General features: G+C 37.7%; 2 protein-coding genes across 2 annotated transcripts in view; both read left to right on the top strand.

The window, feature by feature from the left end:
* Nucleotides 1-6,117, top strand: part of LOC131567483 (macrophage mannose receptor 1-like) — a 42,566-nt gene extending 36,449 nt beyond the window's left edge. Inside the window, exons 21-26 of the mRNA XM_058819130.1 lie at nt 366-535; nt 2,556-2,658; nt 3,566-3,795; nt 4,585-4,750; nt 5,117-5,269; nt 6,015-6,117. Coding sequence (XP_058675113.1) covers nt 366-535; nt 2,556-2,658; nt 3,566-3,795; nt 4,585-4,750; nt 5,117-5,269; nt 6,015-6,019 — 827 coding nt within the window. The 3' untranslated portion in view covers nt 6,020-6,117. The remainder of the gene's footprint in view (nt 1-365; nt 536-2,555; nt 2,659-3,565; nt 3,796-4,584; nt 4,751-5,116; nt 5,270-6,014) is intronic.
* Nucleotides 6,118-16,336: 10,219 nt separating this feature from the next.
* Nucleotides 16,337-26,495, top strand: part of LOC131567413 (macrophage mannose receptor 1-like) — a 31,655-nt gene continuing 21,496 nt past the window's right edge. Inside the window, exons 1-10 of the mRNA XM_058819021.1 lie at nt 16,337-16,468; nt 18,219-18,617; nt 19,848-20,021; nt 21,307-21,471; nt 21,799-21,915; nt 22,153-22,296; nt 23,669-23,851; nt 24,046-24,200; nt 24,990-25,103; nt 25,792-25,907. Coding sequence (XP_058675004.1) covers nt 16,408-16,468; nt 18,219-18,617; nt 19,848-20,021; nt 21,307-21,471; nt 21,799-21,915; nt 22,153-22,296; nt 23,669-23,851; nt 24,046-24,200; nt 24,990-25,103; nt 25,792-25,907 — 1,628 coding nt within the window. The 5' untranslated portion in view covers nt 16,337-16,407. The remainder of the gene's footprint in view (nt 16,469-18,218; nt 18,618-19,847; nt 20,022-21,306; nt 21,472-21,798; nt 21,916-22,152; nt 22,297-23,668; nt 23,852-24,045; nt 24,201-24,989; nt 25,104-25,791; nt 25,908-26,495) is intronic.

Below are 26,495 nucleotides of genomic sequence, written 5' to 3'. Positions count from 1 at the left end.
CATCTCTTGTGGGATTATCAAAAATTGTGTGTGATCCCCACAGCTGTTAATGTCTTGAACTAGGATTCAAAAGTGTCTTGGGACATTACAAAAACAATTTCAGTCATGTTTTTGGGGTTCATTCCAGTACCAGCTTATATGCTTAGGTGAAGTATTTTGCCCAAAGCCACAGTTATACATCTACTTACCCATTCATCAGCTCAGCATTCATCTCCTTTTCATCTCACCTGCTTGTGTTATCAGCACTGGAGTGCTCTGTATTTCAGAAAAAGTATTTAATATCACCAATCTCAGTGAGGCCAAATGTTACAACTGTTCTATATTGAAATTATTCCTCTTTTTCTTTGCATTTTGTTTTATTCTAGCTTTCCTTACCTTCCATTTAAAAGATTTTGCCACTGAGACATGGATTGGATTAAATGATATAAATCATGAAATGAGGTTCCTCTGGACAGATGGAACAGGGGTTTACTTTACAAACTGGGCCAAAGGCTTCCCGTCGGGCCATATGAGTTTATATGCGTACAGCGGCCAGGTAAACAGCAATCACAAATTGTTCACTGAAATTTGATTTTATAGAATCATTTAGGCTGGAAAAGGCTTCTAAGATTATTCAGTTCAGCCATTAATATAGCACTGCCAAGGCCACCATACTAAACCATGACCCCAAGTGCGGCATCTACATATCTTTTAAATACCTCGAGGGATGGTGACTTAAACACTTTTCCCTGGGCAGCCTTTTCCAATGCCTGAAAACTCTTTTGGTGATGAAACTCCTCCTCATATCCAATCCTGTTGTGTCAACTTTGGGCCATTTCCTCTTGTCCTGTCACTTGTTATCCAAGGGAAAAGAGATCAGTACCCACCTTGCCTAGGATTGAATTCATGCATTTGTGGGGATTTTAGGTATGTCACTTCTTGACTTACTACTTTCATATTTGTATACATATTGGATGTAAATGCAGGTAGAGTGAAGCTTTTGAGCCCCTGTGCAGTTGCTGTATCAGCTGGTGAAAGGATCCATGGAGTGCTCATACACAGACTTGTTTCAGTTTCCAGTTCGTGAGGACTTCACAGCTTTTGTGTACAGCCTGTGTTCTCTCATGGGCTGTGTAAAGAGAGCAGGGGTTCTCCTGCCCTGTGGCATTTCCCCAAAAGCACAACAGTGGGAACATCCTCCCAGTCCTCTGGTGACAGCTGTGCCTGAACTTGGCAGGATTCCCAGCTGGCATGTAGTTCACAAGGGGCATTCACAAACATTCCCCTGACACAGGTGTCTTACAGCAAAGAGGCAAGTTCTGCTGGTCAGTTACAGAAAGAACACAAGTCTATAAAAAGACAGACATTCAATTTTTACAAGGGAAAACCCCCCAAACCACCAGAAAATAACTTTCTCTATTTCTCTGTCAAACAAACTGATCTGATAGGTCACAGAGTTCCTTTCTCTCTGATCATGTGTATGTACTCCAGAACTACAGCCCTTTATAGTGTTAACTCTATTTCTCCTGAATTATGTTTTTAGTATAGAAATTTGATTTTTATGTATAATATCCTTTTCTGTGTCTTTGAAAGGAGCACCTGTGAGTTTCTTATCTCTAAAGGAGGAAAAAAATTAGGTAGAATTTGGAGTACTAAAGGAAAATATTTCAAAAATGCTACTTCTGAAAAAAAATATAGGTTTGTCTCTTTTTTATGTGAAGTAATCGGATTTTATTAAGTCTTATGTGACAACTTTTAAAGTCCCTTTTTCATAAATTTTATATTTGTTTTTAATTCTACTTGATCCTACCAAAAATTATTATCATAGTTAGTAAAAATTAGTATGAAATTGTTCAATTGGAAATATTTAAATCCAAATGGTTTTCACCCAAAAAAATGAAGTAATTATCTGAACATCTTCTCAGATGGAACAGAAAAAACCCTAAACAAGTAAACAGTAAAATAAATATAGGTGTTTCATTGCACAGAGCCACTTGTAACCCTGCAGGCTTTTGCAGTAATCACTGTTTATTTAATATGTGCTAATCTAATTTCTAGCTATTGTGTCCATGTCAGAGAAGTTGAAATGTCACAGCAAGGCTGGAACTGACAGAACAGTGTCAGTCTGCCTTTGGGCAGGAGCTGTTCTAACTTTGCTGTGTGTACTATTACAGCCTGAAACAATAAATTGTTGCATTGCACTTTAAGGGTTCTGTTTTATTTCTGGGGCAAAGTTATCCAGTCTTTTCTGCAATGATTGATCTGATTTCTCTTTAAATTGCCTGTGACTCCTCTCCATGCTGTATGCCTAGGGATTGAGAATACTAAAATTGCTCTGGTCCTCTTACTCACCCCAGTGTTGTGCAATAGAAAGTACCAAAGAAATTTGTGAAGTGTAAGAGGAATAGAACTTCCACATCACTTGTGTAACTTAAAGCTTGTGCTCTTAAATGTTACAAAGATATGAGACTAAAATGACAACATTACTTGTGTCCAAAGATGCAAATGGGAGTCAAAAGTTTCATATTTGCTTATTCTAGCTATTTTTAATTGGTGTTGTATATCTTTGCCTCGAGGCTGATTGTGTTGCCATGAAAAACAAATCTGTTAAGGAAGCAGGGAAGTGGGCTGATCAGAGTTGTGATAACAGCAGAGGATATATATGCCAAATTAATGCAGGTAAATCTCTTTTTAGTTAAAACCAAACCATTTTCTTCTTCTTCTTTTTTTTTTTTTTTTTTTTTTTTTTTTTTTTTTCCCACCAGGAAATTGCTTAAATATGTGGATTTAAACATGATTTTGCTTCCAATAAAGATAAATGCATGAATTGTTCTTGAGGCAGGAAGAAAAGGGTCAAATAGTCACATGTGTCAAAAGTCCAGTTAGTCACTGGTCTCATCTGACCCTTCCCAGCAAATGCTGTGTTGCTATTTTCCTGAGCTGGAATTTGTATCTGCATCTTTGTGTCTAGTATGACCCTTGATATGACATTTGTTCCATACTATTTAAATTTTCTGAGTACAATGGCTTTCAAAACATGTTATGGAAAATGCTGGTTTGTACATGTAGCATAAACTGTCTGGAGTGAGACTGTAACCTGTCTGCACTGAACTTGAGCAAAATTGCCTCCAAAAGAGAGATTAAAAATATTTAAATCCATCTTCTGTTTAAATATCTGCATAATTTTAAGGACTGGTCTGTTGTGACCATTTTATTTCTAGGAAAAAAATCTTTGGAAACCAAACAGCTTCTGCAAACCATTTCATTTTATGAAAAAAGATTTTATGAAAAAATTCACGACCTAATCTTAAGTAATTTCAGTAATACTATTCTTGATGATTACACAAAATGTTCCTTTACTCTTTATCAGAAGTTGCTTTAAGCAGCTCTTTTCCTTTCTACAGCTTTGTAATTGAATTTTACTACTATTGCTGGCTTAAAACATAGTGCATCTTACCCATGCTGATAATAAACCAGGGAATATGAAATAAGGAAGACTTTTGTTTTGTTCTGTATGCAACCACAGTGAAATCATACCCCCCTTTTGAACAAGTATATGGGTCTTTTCTCATCCTTTATTTTACAGATGCTGAATTTCTGCCTTCTACAACTTCATCCCCATTCAACATTATCCGTTATGGGAATAGTAGCTACTGGTTCATCCACACCAAAATGACATGGGGAGATGCACGGAAAAACTGCAAACAAAATCAGTTTGACCTTTCCAGTGTCTTAGACCCCTACAGTCATTCCTTCCTGTGGCTGAATATATTAAAGTATGGGGTGCCTGTGTGGATTGGCCTTAACAGTAATGTGGTAAGAACATTAAACTGATTGAATATGATGCTGCTTTTCTCGTGGACATGTCAGGAACTGAAAAGTCTTATAATTTCTCTTTATTTTAGCTTATTTGCTTGCATCTTGGACCTAAATACTTTGTGCTGTCAGAGGAATCTATCCTCTGTTAATCTGATTAAATTGTATATATTGCATGTGCTTTTCACACTTTTTCTATGATATTCCACTCTGTGCACTTCCAAATAAGGCATTTTAGTCTAGCATCTTGGAATATCTCTTTATATATTTCAGGTATAAGTGTGATAGAAACTCCTAATATTTTAGAATTAACAGAAGAAAACATCTATTTTAATAACAATACCTAATTTTGAGATGTATAAGAAAGTGCTATTACTGTAAATATTTTAACATTTTTGAGGATATTTAGCAAAATAATTAATTAGTTTACTTAGTTTAATTGTATTTGTCTCCCCTTTCTCAGTTGTTTGGTATTTTAATACTTTCTGCAATTTAAATAAGATATCTTTTTCTTCTTGGCACAGACACTTGTCCCACACACTCCATTTGGCTGAGCAAATGAAAAAAAACCCCAAATATATTAACTTAGCACACCACTTCCCAAAAATCAAAAGATGCCTCTAGCATTAATTACCTCTAACATTGTCACAACAAAAATTTCAAAGTGTCAACCATTTGTATTTGTTAGTGGTTTCTAAGAAAAGCCTCAATCCTTTTAGGACAAAGTACTATGTAGACGGAGTAGATTGATAGAGTTTAATCATTCCAGCTGATGGTTTTTTTCCTTAGACCAACGGACATTATGAATGGATTGATAACTGGAGAATGAAGTACACGAAATGGGCTGAAGGGGAGCCAAAGCTAAAACTAGGCTGTGTCTATCTTGACATTACTGGAGTCTGGAAGACAGGATTCTGCAATGAAAGTTACTTCTCGGTTTGCAAAAAATCTGATGGTAAGAGCTTGAAATCTGACCATTGCAATTTAACAAACATCTCATTAGAGATCTTGGGGTTTGTTTCCAGAGCTAAATAGATTAAATCATTAGAATTTACTTAGGTTGAATTGGGCCACTTTAAAGTTAGGGCAAACACATAGTAAGAAAGAGCTAGTGTGACTGTGAATAGCTATCACTTTATATCAAGTGTTAGTTATTGCTTTATTTCAAGAGTGTTAGACAAATTTTGTAAAGCTAAGACTTACACTACTCTGCTATTTATTCTCCTATTGAATAAACTTGCAGTGTCAAAACCTGCAAAAATCAGAAGGCATTGAAGTAAGGAAGTAGTAACATGGTATTTTTTAAACTATTTTTAATCAGTTCAAGCTCCCACTGAGCCCCCTCAGCTTCCAGGAAAGTGTCCTGAGTCAGAAGGACACAGATCTTGGATCCCTTTCCGAGCCCATTGCTACTACATTGAATCTTCATCTTCTAGAAACTGGGCCCAGGCATCTTTAGAATGCCTTCGACTAGGTGAGTATCCTACTTTTCCTAAAGCAAGTATCAAAAGTATCAAGTAACAAAACCTACTTGTTTTCCTCGCTGTAGAAAGCTGAACATGTGAGATGTGTTTTTGTGAGTTCAAGGATGATCCAAGTGTTGGACAAGACAGTTGCATCCAAATATTACCTTAATTGGAGAGATAATGGAAAACCTATGGCCCGCACTGCCTTGTGCATGTGGGACCAGGCTTGAGAGGAGCTGTGTGGCCTGGAGTGAGGATCATGAAAATAGAAACCTTGTGCTTTGACCCTGATAGGAGATAAACAGCTTCATTCACAGCAGTCGCTAAAGCTTAATGGAATTTTTATCTTTTGAATTCTTGATCTAATTTCTCCCTTGATTATTGCAGTTTTATACCACTGGAGTGAAAACTGTTTAGTTTGGATAATATATGAGTAAACTAGCACTGTTGTGCAGCTTCATTCTCTCAACTTCCTTCTTTGGGAAACAGATGAATATTGATTATGATGGACTTCATATGTCTGCAGCATTGTTGTTTATGGAATTGGTGGCAATGTGACATAGGTGTCTGGTCTCCCATCAGATTATGCAGAGATCTCGCTCACTCTAACACCAGCAGAATTTATTATAGCTGTATCTTCACTGGAAGTATATATTGTCATGTGCTCAATAAGAATCTACCAGTGAAATCCATGGCAAATGTAGATGCCTGGTACTGGGTGAGAAGATTCCCTCTCTCTTTTCTGATACTCAGGTTGAAGCATTTTGTTGAAGCAGTTTGTTGACAGGGCAATGAGAACGTTTTCCCCTGTGAAACATCTCTAAGAGACTTTTCTCTCCCTGTGTCTTCCAGGTGCCTCTTTGGTCTCAGTTGAAGACTCAGCTGAAGCCAACTTTCTGACCTATAACCTTGAACCACTTGAAGGCAAAACATCAACGTTTTGGACAGGAATGTACAGAAATGTGGATGGTACTTTCTCTACTTTTAATGTCTTTTTTTAGTGAATAATTACTGCAAGCTTTTTGACATGAGTGTTGAAAATTTCACATAATAATTCTGTAATAAGGAAGATAAAGCCAGACAGAATAGGAAGGAGGCTGCTTTAATTAAATCCTATATTTGATGATTACTGCTTTCACATTAATGCAATTAAAATTCAATTAGATAGATATTTCTATTCTTATGATAGACTTTAATGTACAGTACTGTTCAGGTAAAAAATACCAGTATAACTCTCAGTGGCAGGGTTGCAAAATAGTTCAGGTGACTTCAGGTGGGATTTTCTTGAGTTTTGGAAGATTATTTTTGCAATTGTCTACCCAAGCACTTGAATGACAAACTTCTTAGGGATAAGACAACTTTTCAATTACATTGCTTGAATCTTAACCAGGAATAGTGAAAATTATTGATAAAGGAAGAATTCGAGGGTAGTCATTTATATGCATGACACATAGAGGAAAGCTGAGGTTTACTCATGCGGTCAGTTGACACAAAAAGGGTTTCTTGAAGTGCCTCTAGAGCAGTGTAGAGCAGCACACTTCACACAGTGATCATAAACACAACAATTCTTCAGCTCTTCATTATTGCTCTAGGTAGTGATTATAGCAATTTCAGCATAACTGCATAACTAAATTTCATACCTTTATTTGTGTATCCAGGATGTATTCAGTTGCCATGTCCTTACAGAAAGGGTGTCAAGAATTTTTAAGAAAAAACAAAAAAAAAAAAAGGCAAAACATATAGAATCTTACAAAAATCAAAATACAATTTTCATGCTGAGTCTAAGAATTTGCTTGAGTACAACTGACAGTCACAAGGAGTACATTTATTCTAAATAAATAGCACTATTAAAAGAAAGAAAGAAAAACGGAACCGGAAGGAAGAAGCAGAAAGTCCCAAGCATAGCTGAGCAAGAGTGATCACAAGATTTTGGAAGGAGATCTATAAAAAGGAAGATTGTCTGTGTAAAGCTTGTGGAAAGGAGTAGAAACTGGAAAACAAATGAAATAAAATTGGACCTAGAGAGACTTCAGTGTGGGATTTGAAAAAAGTAACACAAAACCTTCCTACAAATTACTGAAGTAAAGAGTATTCTGGTGAAGTTATATTTTAACTTCACTTATTCCTATAAATGGAATAAATAATTGACACTGGACCATTGCTGTCACTTGTGGGAGATTATTCTTGGAACTATCTTGTCTTTGCACCACCATAAGCCAGATTTGTCTGCCATTTTCCAAATACTGATATTACATCATTTACATAAAAACTCAGGGACAACATGTGTCAAAAGTAAATAGCTTAGTGGTCCGTCTCCAAAAGTGGTGACAAGTAAATTTCTCAGAAAGGCAATAAATATGGAGCATGTGAAAGTATGGAAATTAAGATGATCTTTTTTTTTCCCCCTATTCAATGTTTTTTTCAATTAGGGCTATGGTTGTGGCTAGACGGCAGTGCAGTGAATTTTGTCAACTGGAATGTAGGAGAACCTTCTTCTCAGCAAAATGAGCACTGTGTTGAAATGTATGCAGACTCTGGGTATTGGAATAATTTCTATTGCTCTTCCTACAAAGGATATATTTGTAAAAAGCCAAAAAGTAAGTGCTGCATTTATGAATTTGTTTTATATATGGAATATGCTCTCTGTAAGCTTGTGGCTGTTACACACAATGCATTTCATCTGGATGTTCTGAGTTTTTGTAAATGACAAAGGATGCACATTTCCATGACAACAAAAATATAGAATGACTCTTCAGAAAGTAGTTCTGCACAGTAGTCAAGTCCCTTAAGAATTGTTTTTAGAAGACAGTGTTCATATCTCAGCTGTACCTGGTGTATGCACTTGACGAGTTTGTGCGTTTTCTATCAACAGTTGTTGAGAAATCACAATGTGAGGATCATGCCTTGTGTACAAAAATCTGTCTCAAAAATATGCAAACATACTCCTCAGGGTATCCCCTCTGCTCTGCCCATTGTCTATTTCCCTCTGCAAGTCTTATGTGCACGTGTTTTCTGAGTATGATGTAGTGTTTCTATTAATTGAGTATTTGTGAAGTGTGACTTATTTAACAGCTTGGGATCTTTTGTCTCTGTGTCCTCCTGCTGTGAAAAGATGAATGAATGAAAAGCAAAGCAAAAACATAGTTTGAATGTGCTAAACTGAAGGCATCCTGAAATAACTGAATGTGCAAATTTGATAGTAGGGACATCTAGTATATGTGTATTCCTAAAAGTCATCATCATAATTTCTTTCAGCATACATTGCAATACCAAAATCTCTTACTTATGCTTCCTAAGAAGGTTGAAATGTGTAGCTGCAATACACTGACTTCCTCTAAAATACTGGAAATGGGAGAAATTCTGCTGTCCTTTCTGTAAATTTGTTCTCATGCAAAATTATTCTTACTTACTCAAATGCTTGTAACGATGACTGTGTCTTTTACAGGAAGCACTGCAACGTCTCAGTAAATCCACCCTTTCAGAATCCATTTCTCAATCATTTTGTATTGTCATTGACAAAAATTCATAGACATGGGTACCAAGTGTTAAAATAAATCCCCACTGCTCCTTTTTGACCATTCAGTTCAATTATTTGTGCTACTACTGGCATTCACCTGTTTTGATGCTGACCAAAGAGCTGAAAGCTCTCAAATGAAAGCATGTTACTTGTTTCTACAATTAGCTTTAGTCCAGTCTAGTCTACTAATCTGGAATGCCACAGATTCAACCTAATTCCAGTGTCAATGCAAGGATTATATATTCACTCACTCTAAAACAGGACACAATCTAGTCCTACATTGTTATAGAAATGCAGCTTTTCTTGGCATAGTTTTTCAGAACTGTGACAATGCTCCATGTGCAGAATTTAAACAGTTATAGCTACAGAAAAATAAATGGAGCATTAGAAGCATGATTTTACCAAATTGCACTGGGTATTGCCAGCTGTGTTTGTTGTTTTCTGAAGAGACTGAAAGAAAAACATGATGGAAGTTTTCCATCATGTAGATGATGAAATAGATGTTGTTTTCTGTTTCATTTCATGTAGAATAGATGTTGCTTTCTGTTTCATATGTTGAGCTAATTTTTATCACAGTAATTTGAGAGTTCTGTAGCAGGTCTATTCCACAAAGCATCTAACTATTTCTTAAGTGAGGAGATGCTCAGTCTGGAGAAGACAAGACTCTAGGGAGACCTTAGAGCACCTAAAGGGGGCTCACGAGACAGCTGGAGAGGGACTTTTTATAAGGGCGACTTCTTATAAGGGCTAGTGACCATCCAAGGATAGAAATTCACAACCTCCCTGGGCAGCCTGTGCCAGTGCTCAGTCACCCTCACAGTGAAAAAGTGTTTCCTGATATTTAGAGGGAGCATCTTTGTGTTGCACAGTGGTGGTGCCCACACCCTCTCTTCTGTCACTGGGCAGCACTATGGAAAAGATATAAGTGGGGACAGGAAAAATAATTTAAATTCCTGAGCTCACCTTTTTCAGAATGAAACATGATGCATTGATTTAAGATTTAATAATTAACTGATTTGATATCCACCTGGCAAAATAAATATCTTCATCTTAAATGATGGCTTATTTACCCAGCAAGCTAGATTTCATGACCTGATGTTAAAATTTAAATGAGCTATAAACCTTTTAGTTCAGATGTGATACCTGCTAGGGCACTGTGAATTTCATGAGTGACTTCAAATGTCTATAGAGGTAAGCCATCAATGTCTATTGGAAAACCTAATTTATTACATTTTCTATGTTTATATAAGAGGTACTGGAAGAATTTTTATTTACATTGAGGATTATGTTTGACCATGTCTATCCTCAAGATACTGTATAGATTTTCTTTTGGTTTCATTCTGATGTCTGGATCAGTCTTCATGGGGCTTTTTGATATTCTTTTTTTGCTAGTTTTTCTAAATAGCTATCTATGAGACCAGAATACACTACAGCACTGTGTTATGTCTTAGGTGTATATAATTTTGAATGAAATAAATCCAAATGTTTTCAGTATTTAGTGGTTTGTATTACCATATATTTATCTGAGCATGATTTTCAGTATGCTCCAAGATATAAAAATAAATAATGTAGAAATAAATACTAATACAAAAATATAATTATTTTTTTAATATTTTCAAGTTCCAGCAACTGAAATGCCACCGGCATCTGAAATGCCACCAGCTGAACTACCTACAATGGGTAAGAATATTGTCTTTCAAGTAGAAAAAACTAGTCCCACATAAGATCATAAACCAAAAATATTTTGTATTATGTCTCTTAAATTTTCTGTTATATGGAAGTACTGTACCTGTTTCCTAGGATGACACTGTTTTCTAGTAATACACAATATAGTCTATTTGGGTGCATCTCCAAATGCAGATTTAACAAAATAATAGTTTGTGATATGGCATGCAATATTAGTGATTTAAAAGCAAGTTATTTTATGTTGCTGCCTCTTCTTCTCATTACATCAAAACAAATTAACCCCTTTTTCTCAGAAGATCATGCATTCTAAAGAACTTGCTTCCAGTAATCAGATAAAGACTTCTGTAGCATTCTCTTGATTTCTTCCTATTTATTTTCAGCAATGACAAAAGATGAGAAGGCTTCTACCCTAAACCACAGCAAAACAGGAGTTATAGTTATTGTTGGTATCATCATCCTAGTTGGAAGTGGCCTTGCAGGATATCTCTTCTACAAAAGAAGAAAGAATTGTTTGCCGGCAAATGACAGCTTTGAGAATAATTTGTATTTTAATGGTGATGCAGTTCCTGGAACTAGTGACACAAAGGATCTTGTGACCAACATAGAGCAGAATGAACATGCAACACTGTAATGTAACAAAAGGAAATGTAATGTAATATGTAATATAAAATGTAATGTAATAAAATGTGCCTTGTTTTATTAAAATTATGCAATTAGAATGAAGCCAAAGGTATTTTCTCATTTGCAATTACTGTACTAGTCTGTTTCTGTGTGTGAGTAATGTCATATACTGCATTAATTTTATTTTGTAGCCATTATATAAAGTGAAAGATTTCAGATCTCAGGATTTGGTGATCACACTGGTGAATGAGGTTCTTAAGAAAAGTGTGGTTCTTAAATGGAACAGTAGAAATGGATAAAATAAAGAAAGCAAAATCGAAGAGCACCTTGAATAACACACACAAGATTTGAGGTTTCTTCATCAGATTTGTTTCAAACCATGCTATTGAACTCAAAGCTATTCATTAAGCATCTTCTAATTTTACCATCTTTCAAGTATTCCCATGGATTTAAGTACAGGCATAGTCACTAGAGAATAAGACTGTATTTGGGCACATTTCCCCTTTGAACCACATGGGCAGAAAGACCTTTGTGATATTTCAGTTCCACAAGTTTGTATAACACAGAAAACCAAGATTGTAGTACTTGCAGTTCATATATTCCAGGATTTTATCAGGTGAAATCTGGGGGCAGACATCTGAAGTGGAAAATTGTGGTTGATAGTAGCTGCCAGTTTTGGCTGGCCACAAGTGGGTTTGTGGGTGAGGGGTGATGAAGGTCATGGCAAAACTTCCTTCTTACCAGGCAGCAGTTCCTGGGGAGAGGGAGGAAGATTGCCTGTGCATGTTCTGGAGGTTTCTAGGAGCAGAAGGTTTCTGCAGAGCTGTTACGGTGATCACATGTTGGTACTGCTCTCTACAGCTTCTCAATAAGCAGTGTAGCTTTGTGGGAAGTGTGCTGCAAGTAAAGAACAATTTAGCTTTACCAATATAATAGTTACTACTGATTTTATTTGCTTTCTAAAATGGTTAAATCGGCGATTATTTATGGACATCTTCTATTCCCCAAGGAGTTTATATTCCTAATTTTTGTAGATCCTGTAAAATGTAAATCATGCATGATTCCTCACTTGCTTACAAAGATTTGCAAGAATTGATTTCATGGTTTCAGATTTTGCTCTGTGAAATAAAAATAACTATGTTTGATTTTTAAAATAGGTTTTTATTTTATAGCCTCATCTAAATAAGACACTGTAACATGATAAAGTGAAAAAGTAGATGTTACCACAGGGGTAACATCATAATTCCAGAAGAAGTTGTTAACAAGTATTATATTAACCATATTTTCCTGAATCTGTCCCAGGATTAAATATGCTTAAAGACAAAACAAAAACGTGAGTTGAGGGATTTAGTAAAAGTCTTAAATTGCATACATATGTAGGTAAGATGGAAAAATTTGTCCAGGAACTCCTTTTCTCTGGCTCTGCTCTCTTTCTCCCAGCTGTTTCCTTGCACTGTTCCTACTGCTGTTTCCATTTTTAATATACAATTGTTTAAGCATGTTTTTTCAAGGATCAGCACCTCTAATGGTTTTTTATGCCATCTGATGTGGCTCCTGACTGATTAATGATACTAAGGGCCATGTTGTTTCAGTTATAGGGAGGAGTGGTGCCAGGCAGAAATTTATGTGAAACAGACAGTGAAAGACCAAGGGAGCCTGACTCAAATCCCAGCCTCACTGTGCTGGCTGTTGAGCAAACAGCAAACAGGTGCAGTCCAACCTAAAAGAAGCTTAGTCCTCTTCTGGGCCCTGCACAGTCTTAAAATGGTGTGTGTACACTGAGTCATTCTTCCAGATAACCTTTATTGCCATGCACATGTGCAAAGGTATGGTTGCAAAGAAGACAAAAATAGAGGGGATACCTCATTTCTGGTTCTTTGCCATACTTATAAAGTACATCACTGAAAGGTGTCAAGGAGGGAATCTAGCCATTGGAGCCTGAATAATTCTGAGCTCATTCATTCATTCATTTTTCCTGAAATCCAGCGTCATCTCTGAGTTGAGGAGAATTAAAAATGCCATGCACGTTAATAGCTGGCGGTAGATGTAGGTGCTTCTGTGTCAGTTCTGCTCTCCTGTCCAAACAGGTATAGAAAAATAGAGAATGTTCCAAATAAGAAGCCCTACTTTGAAGGTGGAGCTACTTAGCCTGCTTATTTTATAAAGAGTATAAGTTAAAAAGACGTAAGATTTTCAGAAGAGGAGGAAATTTAAACTGCATGGCTTACAGTATTTCCTATTTAAAGACAATGGAATTGAAGCAAATTTCCCATTAAAGAGATTGATACAGAAACAGTAGCATTTACAGCACAGGAAATCCTTACAGTTCCATGTCATAAGCAGAAAGTGAGCACTGATGCTTTATACACAAACTATAACAGAAAGTTTTGAATAGAAGATAGAGAAACAAACAAACTTGAACATTTTAAACAGTATCTAATTAATATAAGATCAAATGAAAAGCTTTTACTTAGGAACATTGATAAGTAAAATATGCTTCTCTGTTTGACTGGAAAAAAGAAATGTGTCTTACTGGAAATGAATCATGTTCATATGGACACACCCTAATTTTATATTTTACATATTCTGATCCTTCACCAAATCTTTCAAGCAATTTCTACTACTGACTGCTATTCATATTGGGGCTGGTCAGGTGCCTTAGAATCAAATTGTTGCTCTTGTGATCTCTTACCTTGTCTCCCAAGTAGATGACACTACGTAGGGGAGGTCTCAGGCTGTATTTTGCATACACACACAGACACACGCACACACACACACACACACACACACACACATATATATATATATTCACAGAGGAATTGGGTTCTTGTTTTTCTGAAACATACTTGCTGTAAAAACAAGGAAAATAATTCCTTGAAAAACAAGATGATGAATAGTATGAACAAGGGAATATGAACAGAAAAGCAAATAAATGTTTTGACAGATCCCTAAGAGTTTATATCTATAACCCTCTGATGCTGCCAAGATTTCTTACATTTTATCAGGTGGTTTAGGAAAATGAAAGGAAAAAAAGTTATTCATTATGTAACATGAGAACAGAAAAATAGAAAGGTTGTTCCCTTTTTCTTTTAGGCTAGAATGTTCCTACTGAGGTTTAGAGTGATTTTTTTGAAAAAAATAAATGTGTATAACTGGGAAACTGTGATTGTCCTATGTGTGGGGATTCTGGACTGAAATCTTATATCAACTTATCACAGGCTAAATGATCACAAAATTACTTTCATATTTTAATATAAGTGGATTTTTAAAAAATGAATGTAGTGAAGCATCCAGTTGAATCCAGTTGGCCTCACTCATCCATTTCTGTGAGCACCTGAGGAATGACTTGATGGCAATATTCAATAGTGTATAAGGTTTTGTCTCTTCACATTGCTGTGTTTCTTGGTACACTTGTGTTTAATTCTCATTTCCCCTTTTCTCTGAAAAAGTTTGGACTTTAGAAGAAAGGTGGTGAATCCGCACAGTGTGAGTGTAACTTCCTGCCTGGGAGCAGAGGCTGCCAGAGGAACAATGCTGACTCGACACAAACCCCAGCAGCTTTTGTTCCTCGCCACTTTTAAAGCGTCAGGCTGTGCCTTGCCAAATGGCAGATCCTGGAGCACATCTTCCCAGCCCTCTGGTTTGCTTTCCCACTTTGTGGGCTGTGATGCAATCTGCTCAAACACACAAACACTGAGGTAAAGCTGACTTCAGTATGTTTTACACTTGTTCAGCCTCTCTCAACAGATTAGCAGTACCAGTCCCTCACCAACCTCTGATCCTTGTTCAGAACAGAACCAGCTTCCTTTTTCCTGTTGTAATTATCCTTGTTACACCCTGGTAGATTTGGATATTCTGAGATGTTTTATACAGCAGAACCACAAGACATATTTGTCTTGCTCCTGAACAAGGAAGGAAGGAAAATTGGAAAATTGAGGTTGCATGTTCAAACACTCTGCTTGACTGCAGCCATCCTTACGTATGCATCATAACTTAAGGAGTAGTTGGATTCTGCTGCTTTGTGGAGCTGCCGTCATTTCTTCCTCTTTGCTCAGGTGTCTGTATCCTTTTCAGGCACCCTTCTTCGCATGGCTTTGTTCTAACTGCGTCTGCTGGCCTCGAGGTCCCACCATTCTCCTCACTGTTGTGGCTTTGTTGTACTCCAATTCCCTGCATACATTATCAGACCCAGTTGTTCATCTACATCTGAGTCAGAGTAACAGCAGCAAAGTCCCACAACTCCATGTGGGTGTCCAGGGTTTTCACTACCTGCAACAGAAGCAATTTTGCTGCAGATGCAATATTGGGGAAGGAATGCCATACCAGCCTCTCCTGGAGGTATGGGAAATGAAATTTTTCAAAGTCCATGTGCAAAAACTGATGCAAAACTTCCACCAAAGTCCCTTTTCTTGTCCCTGTGCTCTAAGATTTTTGAGCTCTTTAGACTATCATGGAGAAAGCTTTATCAAACATCAGAATTTGGTCAGAATGCCTGTAGGGGGTATACTTTATGGGGTGCAAACTTTCACAAACTAGTGGCACTAAAAATGAGGCCAGATTCCTCATCAGTTTAGGTTTCCTCACTAGCAATAACTGAAAATCCAGTATTTCCCAGTTACAGGTTCTTTTCTTCCTAGAACTGTGTATTTTCTTTCCCAATTTTTTTCAGCTGTTGCTGTCAGTTGGGTAGTAATTCCTGCATATAGTCAAGAATGGAGCAAAAGAAAGAATAGGTGTCCTGAAGAACACAGATCTCACTTTCTATAGCTTTTTTTTTTTTTTTTTTTTCTGTGGAATTTCAGGCATGGAAAATTCTGTTTCTCTCTGACTCCAAGGTCATAGTTACTTCATTTGCATGGTGTCCCAGCAGATTTTTCACAATACTGCAGTGCACTCTGGTTTTTTTTTCATCATATATTCATACAGACAAATCTTTCTGTTCTTTTTTACTTCTTTTATTTATTTCTGCAAATGAGACAGTAATCTCACCTTTTGTTAAAAATAATTATTCTGAGATATAAGGTACGTCTTAAAAAATCCACACTAAAATCTTACCTGTTAGATCTTATACTTCCATGGCAGACATATACATTAGAAAAACTAGCTTAGGAAGCAAAGTTTGCTCAATTATGTATTATTTCAAAATTACTCATGTGACATGAGACAGTTCCTTATTTGAAGCTCAGAACTTCCCTCTATCTGTTGGGTCTTAAAAAGGGTTTGTTAATCCACTTCAGTGCAGTGGGGTTTTCTTGCAAGGCACTGATTTGGTCTTTTAGCATCAATACGAGGTGAAGGGAAGAAAGGAGGAAAATATTTGCCATGTCTCTCTACTTGTCCCTGATTTTTCTTCTCTCCATTAGTACATCTCTTCAAATGTCTGGTAAGTCTTTGTCCTCTGCTTAGTGTGGAGGTTTTCAAGTTCTTTAGCATGCATTCAATTATCTCCCTTAGTGGGCAGTGAATTTAGATCTAGTCACAGCATATGATTTAAAAATGTTATGTTCAGCTTGAAGTTTAGTAATATCTGCATAGGCATTCTCTTTCCTTAACCCAGGTTTCAATGAGGTGTATGAGTGAAAGGAATATGCCAACAGATGTGGCCATAACTTCGGCAGTGCTGATTCTTGAGACAGCAGACAAAATCTGATTTCACTTTACTCCATCGGAGGCTAGAAGGGTTCAGTACAGAGCAGTGAACTCAGCATGCACAGAACTACTGGCTGATGTGTGCTTTGAGTTTTTTGGCAGCTCATATGGACCATAGCATACTGATCAGTGCATATTGAAAACTCGTTTCCAAGCTGGGAGCTTTAGGAAGGACCTCAAAATCTCCCATCCATTAGATCTTGCACCCTCCTACTGCTGAGATGAAAAAGAAATGACACTGTGTCTTTTCCATGGCAAGTTCCCAGCTAGAGAACTCTGGAAGTCGAGTGCTATTGCTTGAATGGCAGCAGGGACCACCCAATGCACCAATGATCTAATCCACCACAGGCAATTTCTTTGGGGCTTTTGGGTGAGACCAAGCCAGCTCTAACCCATCCTCTGCTAACCTGCCCAAGCACCACTGCAGCCAGAGAGCTCTGTCAGGGAAAATATTACCTGGCTTGCTCTGGTCCATAGCCTTTCAGAGCAACAATACCAAGGCTGTTCAACCATTCCCTGTCAGCTTTGGGGTGGGGGGGTTATGAAGGCACAGTTAAATACTCTGGCCTTGGCAAGAACCCTTGGGTAAAAGTCGATGGCACCGCCGAGTGAGTTGGGTGATGTTGCCTGTCACCTAGAAGGGAGAAAAGGGATGCAAGCTGAGATGCAAAAAGAGTGAAGATTTTCAGGAGGCTTTTTGTTGAAGCTGATCTTAAGAAACAAAACCCTGATGTTCAGTGTCTCACATTTCTATTTACAAATGTAGTTATTAATAGCACTTAGGATACTGGCGTAGTTTAGCTGTTCTTAGAACTGATGATGCTGCAAGTTGTGGCTTCCCTCCTGAGAAACTTATAAATAAAACTTTGGGAAGAAATGAATTTTTGCACAGCTGCTAAAAATTTCCAAGATAATTAACCAAAAATGAAAAATACACCATTTTCTTGGTGAGCTGACAACTACAGTGTTTTTCTGGGCCAAATATATTTTTTTTTAAATTTTGAGTATGTAAATGATTTTTAATAGCTCTAAAGCAAAAAAGTACTCTTATTTGCAGAATTTAGGCCCATTTAAATATGATTTTGTGTAACTTTGAAGAAATTATAAAATGTAGTGAAGGTCATTTTTGACATACATTTTGAGACCACTGTGGTTTCAGGAGGGCTATGAAGAAGAGCAATTTCTCTTGAAAGAGCTCTATTTTCAGTTCTTGTGTTTTTTCATTTTAAGAATATTTTCATAATTGTCCTTCATACCAATGATTAACTTCCCTTGATTTTTCTCTCTATGAGCTACATATGCTATTTCGGGTTTTTTGTTTGGTTGGTTGGTTTGGTTGTTTTTTTTTTTTTGGTTTTTTTTTTGGTTTTGGTGTTTGGATCGTTTTGGTTTTTTTGGGTAGCAGACTGTCATATAGCAACTAATAGCCTTTATCTCCTAAGAAACGTCTCCTCAAATGTTTGCATTACGATTTTATTTTATAGGTAGGGAAATATTTTCAATCTATAATGAAGATAACAAGCTGTGTGCCCAAGCTCAGAACTCCAGCTCAGTCATCACCACCACTTGTGATGAGCATGATGAGTTTCAGAAGTTCAGGTGGGTCTCCCCCACGCAGCTGCTGAGCATGGCGCTCAAGCTGTGCCTGGGAGTGCTCGCCAAGGACGACGAGGCTGCCATCACCTTGGAATCCTGCAACAGGACAAACCAGCTCCAGTGGTGGGAGTGCAGAAATGAGACACTTGCAACCCATGGCAAGGATTTATTTCTCAACTATGGCAAGGGGAAGGGGAAGAAAATGAGGCTGTCCAAAGTATCCAGCAAAGGGAGCAGGTGGAAAATCCATGGAAGTGCAGACAGCGTGTGCTCTCAGCGCTATGAGGGTGAGTACTGAAATTCCATCTCTATTTCTTGGTAACTTGACTGCCCCTTCCTACAAAGCCTGGACAGGCAGCAACCATTTTCTTAGGGTGACATCAGCAGAGGAGCTATTTATAAATAGGATGTAGAAATGAAAGGTGAATATATCTGTATGATTTTCAACAAATATAGCTGTATACATTTCTGCATAACTTAAAAAATGCAATTCTTTCAAATGATAGAATAAAATTACAAAGGCCCATGATGCAAACATAAAGAAGAATAGCAATTCTGTTTGTACAACAATAGCAAAAGGAAACCTATGACTGTTTTAAAATATATCTGAGCAACTTGTAGAAGATATGATTGTGTTATATGTAGTTTTTGTTGTTGCTTTTATTTGGTTTGACCACCCATAATCTGTAAGTGAATTTCTAGTTTAGATGGATGGAATTCACTATTAACATTATCTACCTAGTGTTTCCCAGGCCTAGTAAAAAAAACAAAACTAGAAGAAACAAAAGGAAAAATGCTGCATAATGGTTTAGGATGCAATGTTTTATTACGCTGAAAAAAGACCCCTAGAGAGTAAGATCTTTTCCTACAATTTTATGGCTCTTGGGCTATGTATTGGGGGCATTCAGGATCAAGTAATCAATGTCCTTTTTGTTGTGACACTGGTATGCTGGGAATTTAAATAACAATAGAATAAATTCTTGTTGTACACTACAGCTGTTGCACTGGAATGACATTCTTCATAATTTTGTACGGACAGCAGCAAATTAGAGTGGAGAATGATGGGTCACTTCCTAGCAAAGTCCTTGCAAATTTAAGATACAGCTTCCTCTCATGAGGACTAACAAAATTGTTGTGATATCTCCTTTCCAAGTTTTTTCAACAATGAAGAGGAAAAAAAAAAAGAATAAATATATATATATTATCTAAGGACAGAAGTATGTATGTCATGGGAAAAGCTGAGTCACAGGGACCTCTGACACAATAGTCCAGAAAGCAATGGCATGACAAAGTTATACAGAAATTAGTTTGAGGCCCAATTAAGTGTTTGAGAGTCTAAGTTCTGAATATTTTGCCATAGCCATACTTGACTGGCACAACCTTTAGAGGCTCAGGGTAACAAAGCACTGGTGTGTTGAGCCCTGCATGACTCAGTTTGTCCATGGAAAACTGGCTATGAGTGTCACTGTGGTGAACATCTGATGCCAGCTGACTGTGAGTACTGCTTTTCTCCATAGACATCTATACCCTGGGAGGAAATGCCTTTGGTGCACCCTGTGTGTTCCCTTTTAAGCACCAGGGGAAGTGGTATGCCGAATGCATCCCTCAGAGGGACGACGCAGACTCTCTCTGGTGTGCAACTTCTGCAGATTTTGATAAAGACCAGTTGTTTGGAAACTGCCCACTTAAAGGTAATTTATTTATGAAAATCTCCAGAAAGCTGTTAAGCAAAAGTGTCACGCACTGTCATGGTCAAGATGCTCTTGGATGTGGAAGAAGCGTTGGACAGTGAGCTGAATTCTGGCTTGCCCAGTTCCCTGGTGAGCTGTGCCACAAGGACATGAGGCATCTGCTCTGCACTCCCACTGTCCTACAGTGTCCCCCAAAACTGGTGCTTACAGGGAGTGCTCTCAGGGTGGTGACTGGGACTGATGGATAAAGGAAGAGGAAAACCCTAGGACTGGGTTTCAAGGCAAAAGGAAGTGCGGTGGAATGAGGAAGGTGAGATTTATCAGGAGTCTGTGGTGTATTATAGGATGGAGGAGAGACAGGAGGGCTTTAGTGAAGGGAAGGGTGCAGGACACGCTGAAGGCAGTGATCTTCTCCTGCCTTCAGCGCTTCCATACACAAATTCCCTGCCCCTTCTTCCTCACTTCACATGTAATTGAGTGGAAATGGCAATTTTTGTTATATTGAGTGGTCTGGAAGAGCATAAGAGGGATCTGAAGGTAAGAAATGGGTGTGGAGACCAAAACTTCTGTATGGTGAAGAGAGAAATTCTTGTAGAGGTAGATGTCGACAGAAGGAGACCAGGACATCAATTAGATCATCACAGGCCTAATTTTATTGATCAATACAGCAGGTTAAATACAGTTCATAATGAGCTTCATACATATTGCAAAAGTTGAGCTCAGGATTGGTTAATTACATATCAGCAACTACGCCTACTTCTGCATTCTTATGGTTATACTTTTGATACTTTCTACATATTCCCAGGAAGAATCTCTCTTCTCTATCCTCATGTTGCGGCAAGGGCATTCTGTCCTTGCCTGTCATTGGTCACCGACTGCTGACTTCTCCTTTCAGCTTACTGACTGCTGACTTCCCGCTCTCAGCTTGACCAGCGGCATTATGTCAGCATGGCCTTTCTCAGCTAACCAACTATTAATAATACTCTCCACAGGTAGAATTTATCAGTGAGTGGGTTAATGTGGACTGAAATGTGAAAGAAGTAGATGAGTAGATAAATAACAAGGAACAGGGTCAATGTAGAAAACTTAGGTTTGTAAGGATAAATAATTCCTTATGTGATTGAAATATTTTTAACACTGAATGGACAAAATATATATATGTGAGGCAAAAGCTACTTAAAAAGTATCAACTCACAGTTATATAGTTTTAGTCTTCATCAAAGATTTATTTTCTGGGTTAGTAAACATGATTATCTTGTCAAGTTGTTGGTACCTTTTTTTATAGACACCACCCACAATAACTTTTGGAAAACAAATCCTGTGACAGAAACACGCTATCAGATAAACTCAGAGTCACTTTTGACATGGCACCAAGCAAGAAAAAGCTGCCAGCAGCAGGATGCAGAATTATTGAGCATCACAGACCTTCGTGAAGAAATGTATTTATTAGGTAAGGTAAAAATACCCTATAATAATAATAATAATAATAATAATAATAATAATAATAATAATAATAATAGTAAATGCACTGCTTAAAATGTAAGTCAGATCCAAGGCTTTAACATGGATACTTATATTTATCCCATAAAATATGTCCCAGTGACATTCTTATAAGAGTTGTCTTTCTCACAAAACCCTGTATTAAAATAATGGAAATAATCTAACTTGCACTAAAAAAAAATATTACTCATGCTTTAAAATATTATTTCCAGTTTTACTGAATAACTTTAAAAAACAGAGTCATTTAAAAACCTGACTATTTGTTTTGGCCATTTAGGACTCACTAGTGACCTGGGCATCAATGCAAAGCTCTGGATTGGTCTCTATGGTGCACTTGACAGTGGCTGGAAGTGGACTGGTGGAAGTCCTTTCAGATACCTCAACTGGGCCCCAGGTAAGTGCACTTTTCTTAAATGATGATCAACATCTGGGCCAAAATTTCCTCCCCTTCTCTCTCCTCCTCTCCCCTCCTCATCACAGTGATGCTCCCTTGTCACACCTCTTGGGATTTTTCACTCTAAAGAATAATACCCCTGTGGCTTTACAGCTGCAAAGGTCTTGCACATTCCCTCCTGTGAAGAGGTGAAAAGTTTCACTGTTAACAGAGGGATTCTGTTGCTTTTTTGAAAAGGAAATCCCTCTGTGGAATCTGGAAAAATATGTGGGACCTTCCAAGGTAGGAATGGCAAATGGGAAAACCAGCTGTGTGATCGGAAACTGGGATATATCTGCCAAAAGAGAAACACCTCCTTGGATTCTTTCACCATTGCCTCAGGTACACTGTCAAAAGCTAAGGCTGCTTTTACAGTCAGTGAGAAATATTGGGAGGATGTCACACATGAAAAGGCAACATATTATCAAAACAAAAGGCTTACACTTGTTATCTGGGTCAAATATTGAGATGATTTTTTAATTTTCTGGCTCATTTTAAAGATGAGCCAGAAAATTAAAATCTGGCTCATGTTGTTCTAAATGTTGTTCATCATCTGGAAAAGAGCCCAGGTACTGAAAAGGGCAATTAGGAGTTTAGCCATGTTTTCCAGACCATGAAATATTGATAAATATCCTCTGCTCTGATATATACTCTAAACCTATGTCCTGCTAAAAGATGTGAGCCAGAGTTCATGTTCCCCTGCTCTCTGCGACACTTTTTTGTTCTATTCTGAAAGGAAAAAATCAGACTATGCATCAGGAACCTTTCCCCTGCTGAGCTCTCTTTTTACTTGAGGCAGACTAGGTCTTAGCTATGTGAAGAAATGGGTGTGCAGTTGCTTAACTGGGAATTCCCAGTGTGTAAGTGACTTCACAGTACCTCCCTCCCCTTATATATATGAGTATCTGAGATTATGCAGCTCATATCCTATTCTTTCTGGCTGTATCCAGGCAGATCACTTGGAAAGGTTTCTGACCCTGCTAACCATCAAACCATGTCTGGATGTTGCTCAGGGGAATGCAATTTGCCCAGGTCCAAACCATGTCCAGGGAGCATCAGACAAAGCAGGACCACCCACCAATTCTGGGCACACATCCCCCACACATCCTCCCCTCTTCAGTTTGCTCTGTAGGTGCAGAGCATGGGAACTTTCCAAGCAATGGAAGATGGGCTGGCCATACTGAATTCATGCCAGGAAATCAGTGTTGAACAAAGTGTGTGGCATTTCTGTGCAGCTGGAATGCCTGCTATAACATTTCTGGTATAATGTGGCTGTGTCTGGACTCTCTGATATATGGTTTGGGCTGTGTAGGAGCTCCAACCAGCTCCTGAGCACCTGCTATGTCTATAAAAAAATTATAAAAAGCTACAAAATTCACCAAGATATAGTCCCTGAGTAGAAAAAGAGGCTCTTTTATATAGAACTTGGCTCTATTCAGAGCCTCACTGAGAGGGATTTCATGTGGAGTTGTGCCCTGTACATTTGCATGCCAAATTACTCAGTATTTACTTAATCCTGTAAAACAGTTTTTTGGGAGCTCCAAGCACAAATAGGAGGGAAAAATTTGTTTGTTAATCTTTGTACCCTCAGACCTTGGCTTCTCTTTCAGTATGTGCTCCAATATTTCAAATTCATATTGGCACAGGTAATTTTATTTTTGATGTGAATAAAACACTGAATATAATGTCTCATTAATAACATAATTGTTTTTAGGTGATTCAAAGCATTTTAAATGCCCCAGGGAATGGGTGGCCTATGCAGGTCATTGTTACAGAATTTATAGAACACCAAAAATATGGAAAGAAGCCCAGTCTTCCTGTAGAAAAGAGGATGGAGAGCTGGCAAGCATTCATAATATTGAAGAGTACAGTTTTACAGTGTCACAGCTCGGGTACAGTGAGTATTCCTGAAGATCACTTTCTTTTTTTTTTTTTTTAAATTTCGGATTATGCTGTTGCTATTATTCATTTAATCATTATAATCATGGCCTTATTTTTTTTTTCTTAAGTTCTTCAGTCAAAAGTGGGCGTGAGATGTAATTATTCCATTATAAGATATATCCATACCTACAATTAATTTTGTGTTCCCAGAGTCAGATGATGAACTCTGGATTGGTCTAAATGACTTCAGGATTCAAATGTACTTTGAATGGAGTGATGGCACACCTGTGACTTACACCAAATGGCACCACGGAGAGCCAACCCACACCTGGAATAAGGCAGACTGCGTCCTTATGAAGGGACAGGTAAAAATCCCTTCCCCAGTCTCATACTTTCTTCTGGCCTTCTTCTGGCCTAAAATGAAAACATTCATGATTAAAAAAAAAAATAAAATCTTAAACTGGTTTAATTTAGGATATCTTACTGTGGAGGGATATTCAAGCAAGACCAGGTCTAGGAAGCTGTGTGATGCACCAGAAGCAGTGCAATGCCTGGAGACTTTGTCTTCTCTGATGCAATTCCCATCTGAAATTGGTTGAAATCGCTCATCCTCCACATGCAACGTGACTGATCATAAACAAATAGATCCTTGGAGCATGGACTTTCTCATTTTTTCTCTACAACTACTCAAATATATGATTTTAGAGTTACTTTGGAGGCACAAACCCAGATTTTATTTTGTTTTCTACTCATTATAAAAAGAAAAGGGTAATGTTGTGGAGAAAGACTTCATAAGGCATTTTTTCATATTTTCGGTTTGGTTTATCAAGCACTTACTTGCCATAGTCATCTATTATGGTTATATGACCATAATAGATGCTATGCTGGTGAGAATAGAGAGGAACCTAATGTTTCTTTCCTGCTTTCATTAGTCCCTGAATCTTTAATGGATACATTCTCACATCTCTAGGGAAATGTGGCCCTTACTATATGTATTTGGGAGTTTTGGAGAAAAAAACAAGGCAAGGAAGAGAGCTGAAGCCGTGTCAATCATAGGAAGACAGAAGAGTTCTTTCTGAGGATGGATATTCTTGTTGGACCTGAATTGTCTCAAGCTTTCACTTCTCTTTGTGGTTTCTTCTTACAATACTTAGGATGGATCCTGGGCTGACAGTGCTTGTGATGTGAAATTTGGCTACATCTGTAAAAGGAAACCCTTGGCTGAAGAACCAGGGGAAGCTGAAGTTACTTACCCAGGCTGCCCAAAAGTAAGTGTAAAAGGTGATTGTTTATTATTTTCACTCCCATGATAATAACTACGACAGAAGTAAATTATTTTGACTGTTCTTGGTGGAGCCTAGAAAGCTGTTAATTTCATAGGCATTGATACTTCTTAGACCAATAGGGAAACTTTTGCTTTTTAAAATAAAATGTAGATTGACTTATTTTTTGTATTTCCTTATGAGTGTATTTAAACTCAGCTCTCTCCTCCTGCAGAACTGATCACTGCCCCCATAAAAGCCACTCTCTGCAGAGCAATCTTTTCAGGGTGTAACACACATGTCAAGGGCTGCATGCCTCCTCAGTTCCATCAGTCTGCCAAAGGAATCAGGAATATTTGAGCTGACTGTTTTGCAGGCTGTAAGCTCTTGTGACAGCTACTAATGCAATGGGGAGGCAGAGCAAGCTTTACACAGGGAGCTGCAAAGTGGCTGTGGCTGCCAGCCCCAAGGCATAACCATGGCTCACTGTTTGCAAAGACCCTTGGTGTGTGCTGTATCCAGGGACAAGACATGGAGTTATTGTCCCAAAGGCTATGTTTGATTATCCTCTTGGTTCCTTTCATGGCCTTTGGGATTAGTTATGACTCGGGTGTGGTACTAGTGTGGCTTTTGGAAGTGCTCAAAGCCGTGGAATCTGACAGCCTCTCTGCACATCTCTGTTCTACAATGACAGGGCTGGATGAAGCATGGCTTTTACTGCTACTCCTTGGTGCAGCTGCCAACAACATTTTCAGGTGCAAAAAAAGTTTGTGAAGAAAACAAAGGTTACCTAGCTACTGTAAGAGACAGGTATGGAAACATAATTCTTGTCCTGTAACATGTGTAACCAGGATGGAAGAATTAAATAGAAATTTCTTCTTACGTAGAAGGTATTCATAATGTCTGTTTAGTGTAACACCTCTCTTTTCCAGGAAAATTTAAGGTAGAGCTGATCAAGTATTACATAATACATCAGGGTCTTTAGGGTCATCAATACAAACATTCAGGCTATTGCTACTACACTTACACTGTTGTTGCCTATGGGAATTAAAAAATTGAGTCACCTGCACAACAACCCCAGACTGACAGGTTGTTTTCAAACTTTTTGAATTAAAATAGACAGATAAACATGGAACTATTTATTTCTCTTGGGTTCAAGCTTTTCAGCCTTTTATTTATTTCTTTGCAACAGCCAGATCTGGAAGAATTTTAGAATAAAAATAGATTTTTTCTCCCCACAGTAACAAGATTTAAAGATCTAGAACTTATCATACAGCTCAGTAAAATACTGTAGCTCTTATTTGTACAGAATGAGAAATATATGCATTACCTTAAGTATTATTTGTCTTGTGTTCATTGCACAGTATAAAAGGTAAATAGAATCATCTTAAATTCTAG

This window comes from Ammospiza caudacuta, chromosome 1, assembly GCF_027887145.1.
Source record: "Ammospiza caudacuta isolate bAmmCau1 chromosome 1, bAmmCau1.pri, whole genome shotgun sequence".
Lineage (NCBI taxonomy): Eukaryota > Metazoa > Chordata > Aves > Passeriformes > Passerellidae > Ammospiza > Ammospiza caudacuta.
The sequence above is the reverse complement of the archived record's forward strand: the minus strand, read 5'-3'. Positions and strand labels throughout refer to the sequence as shown.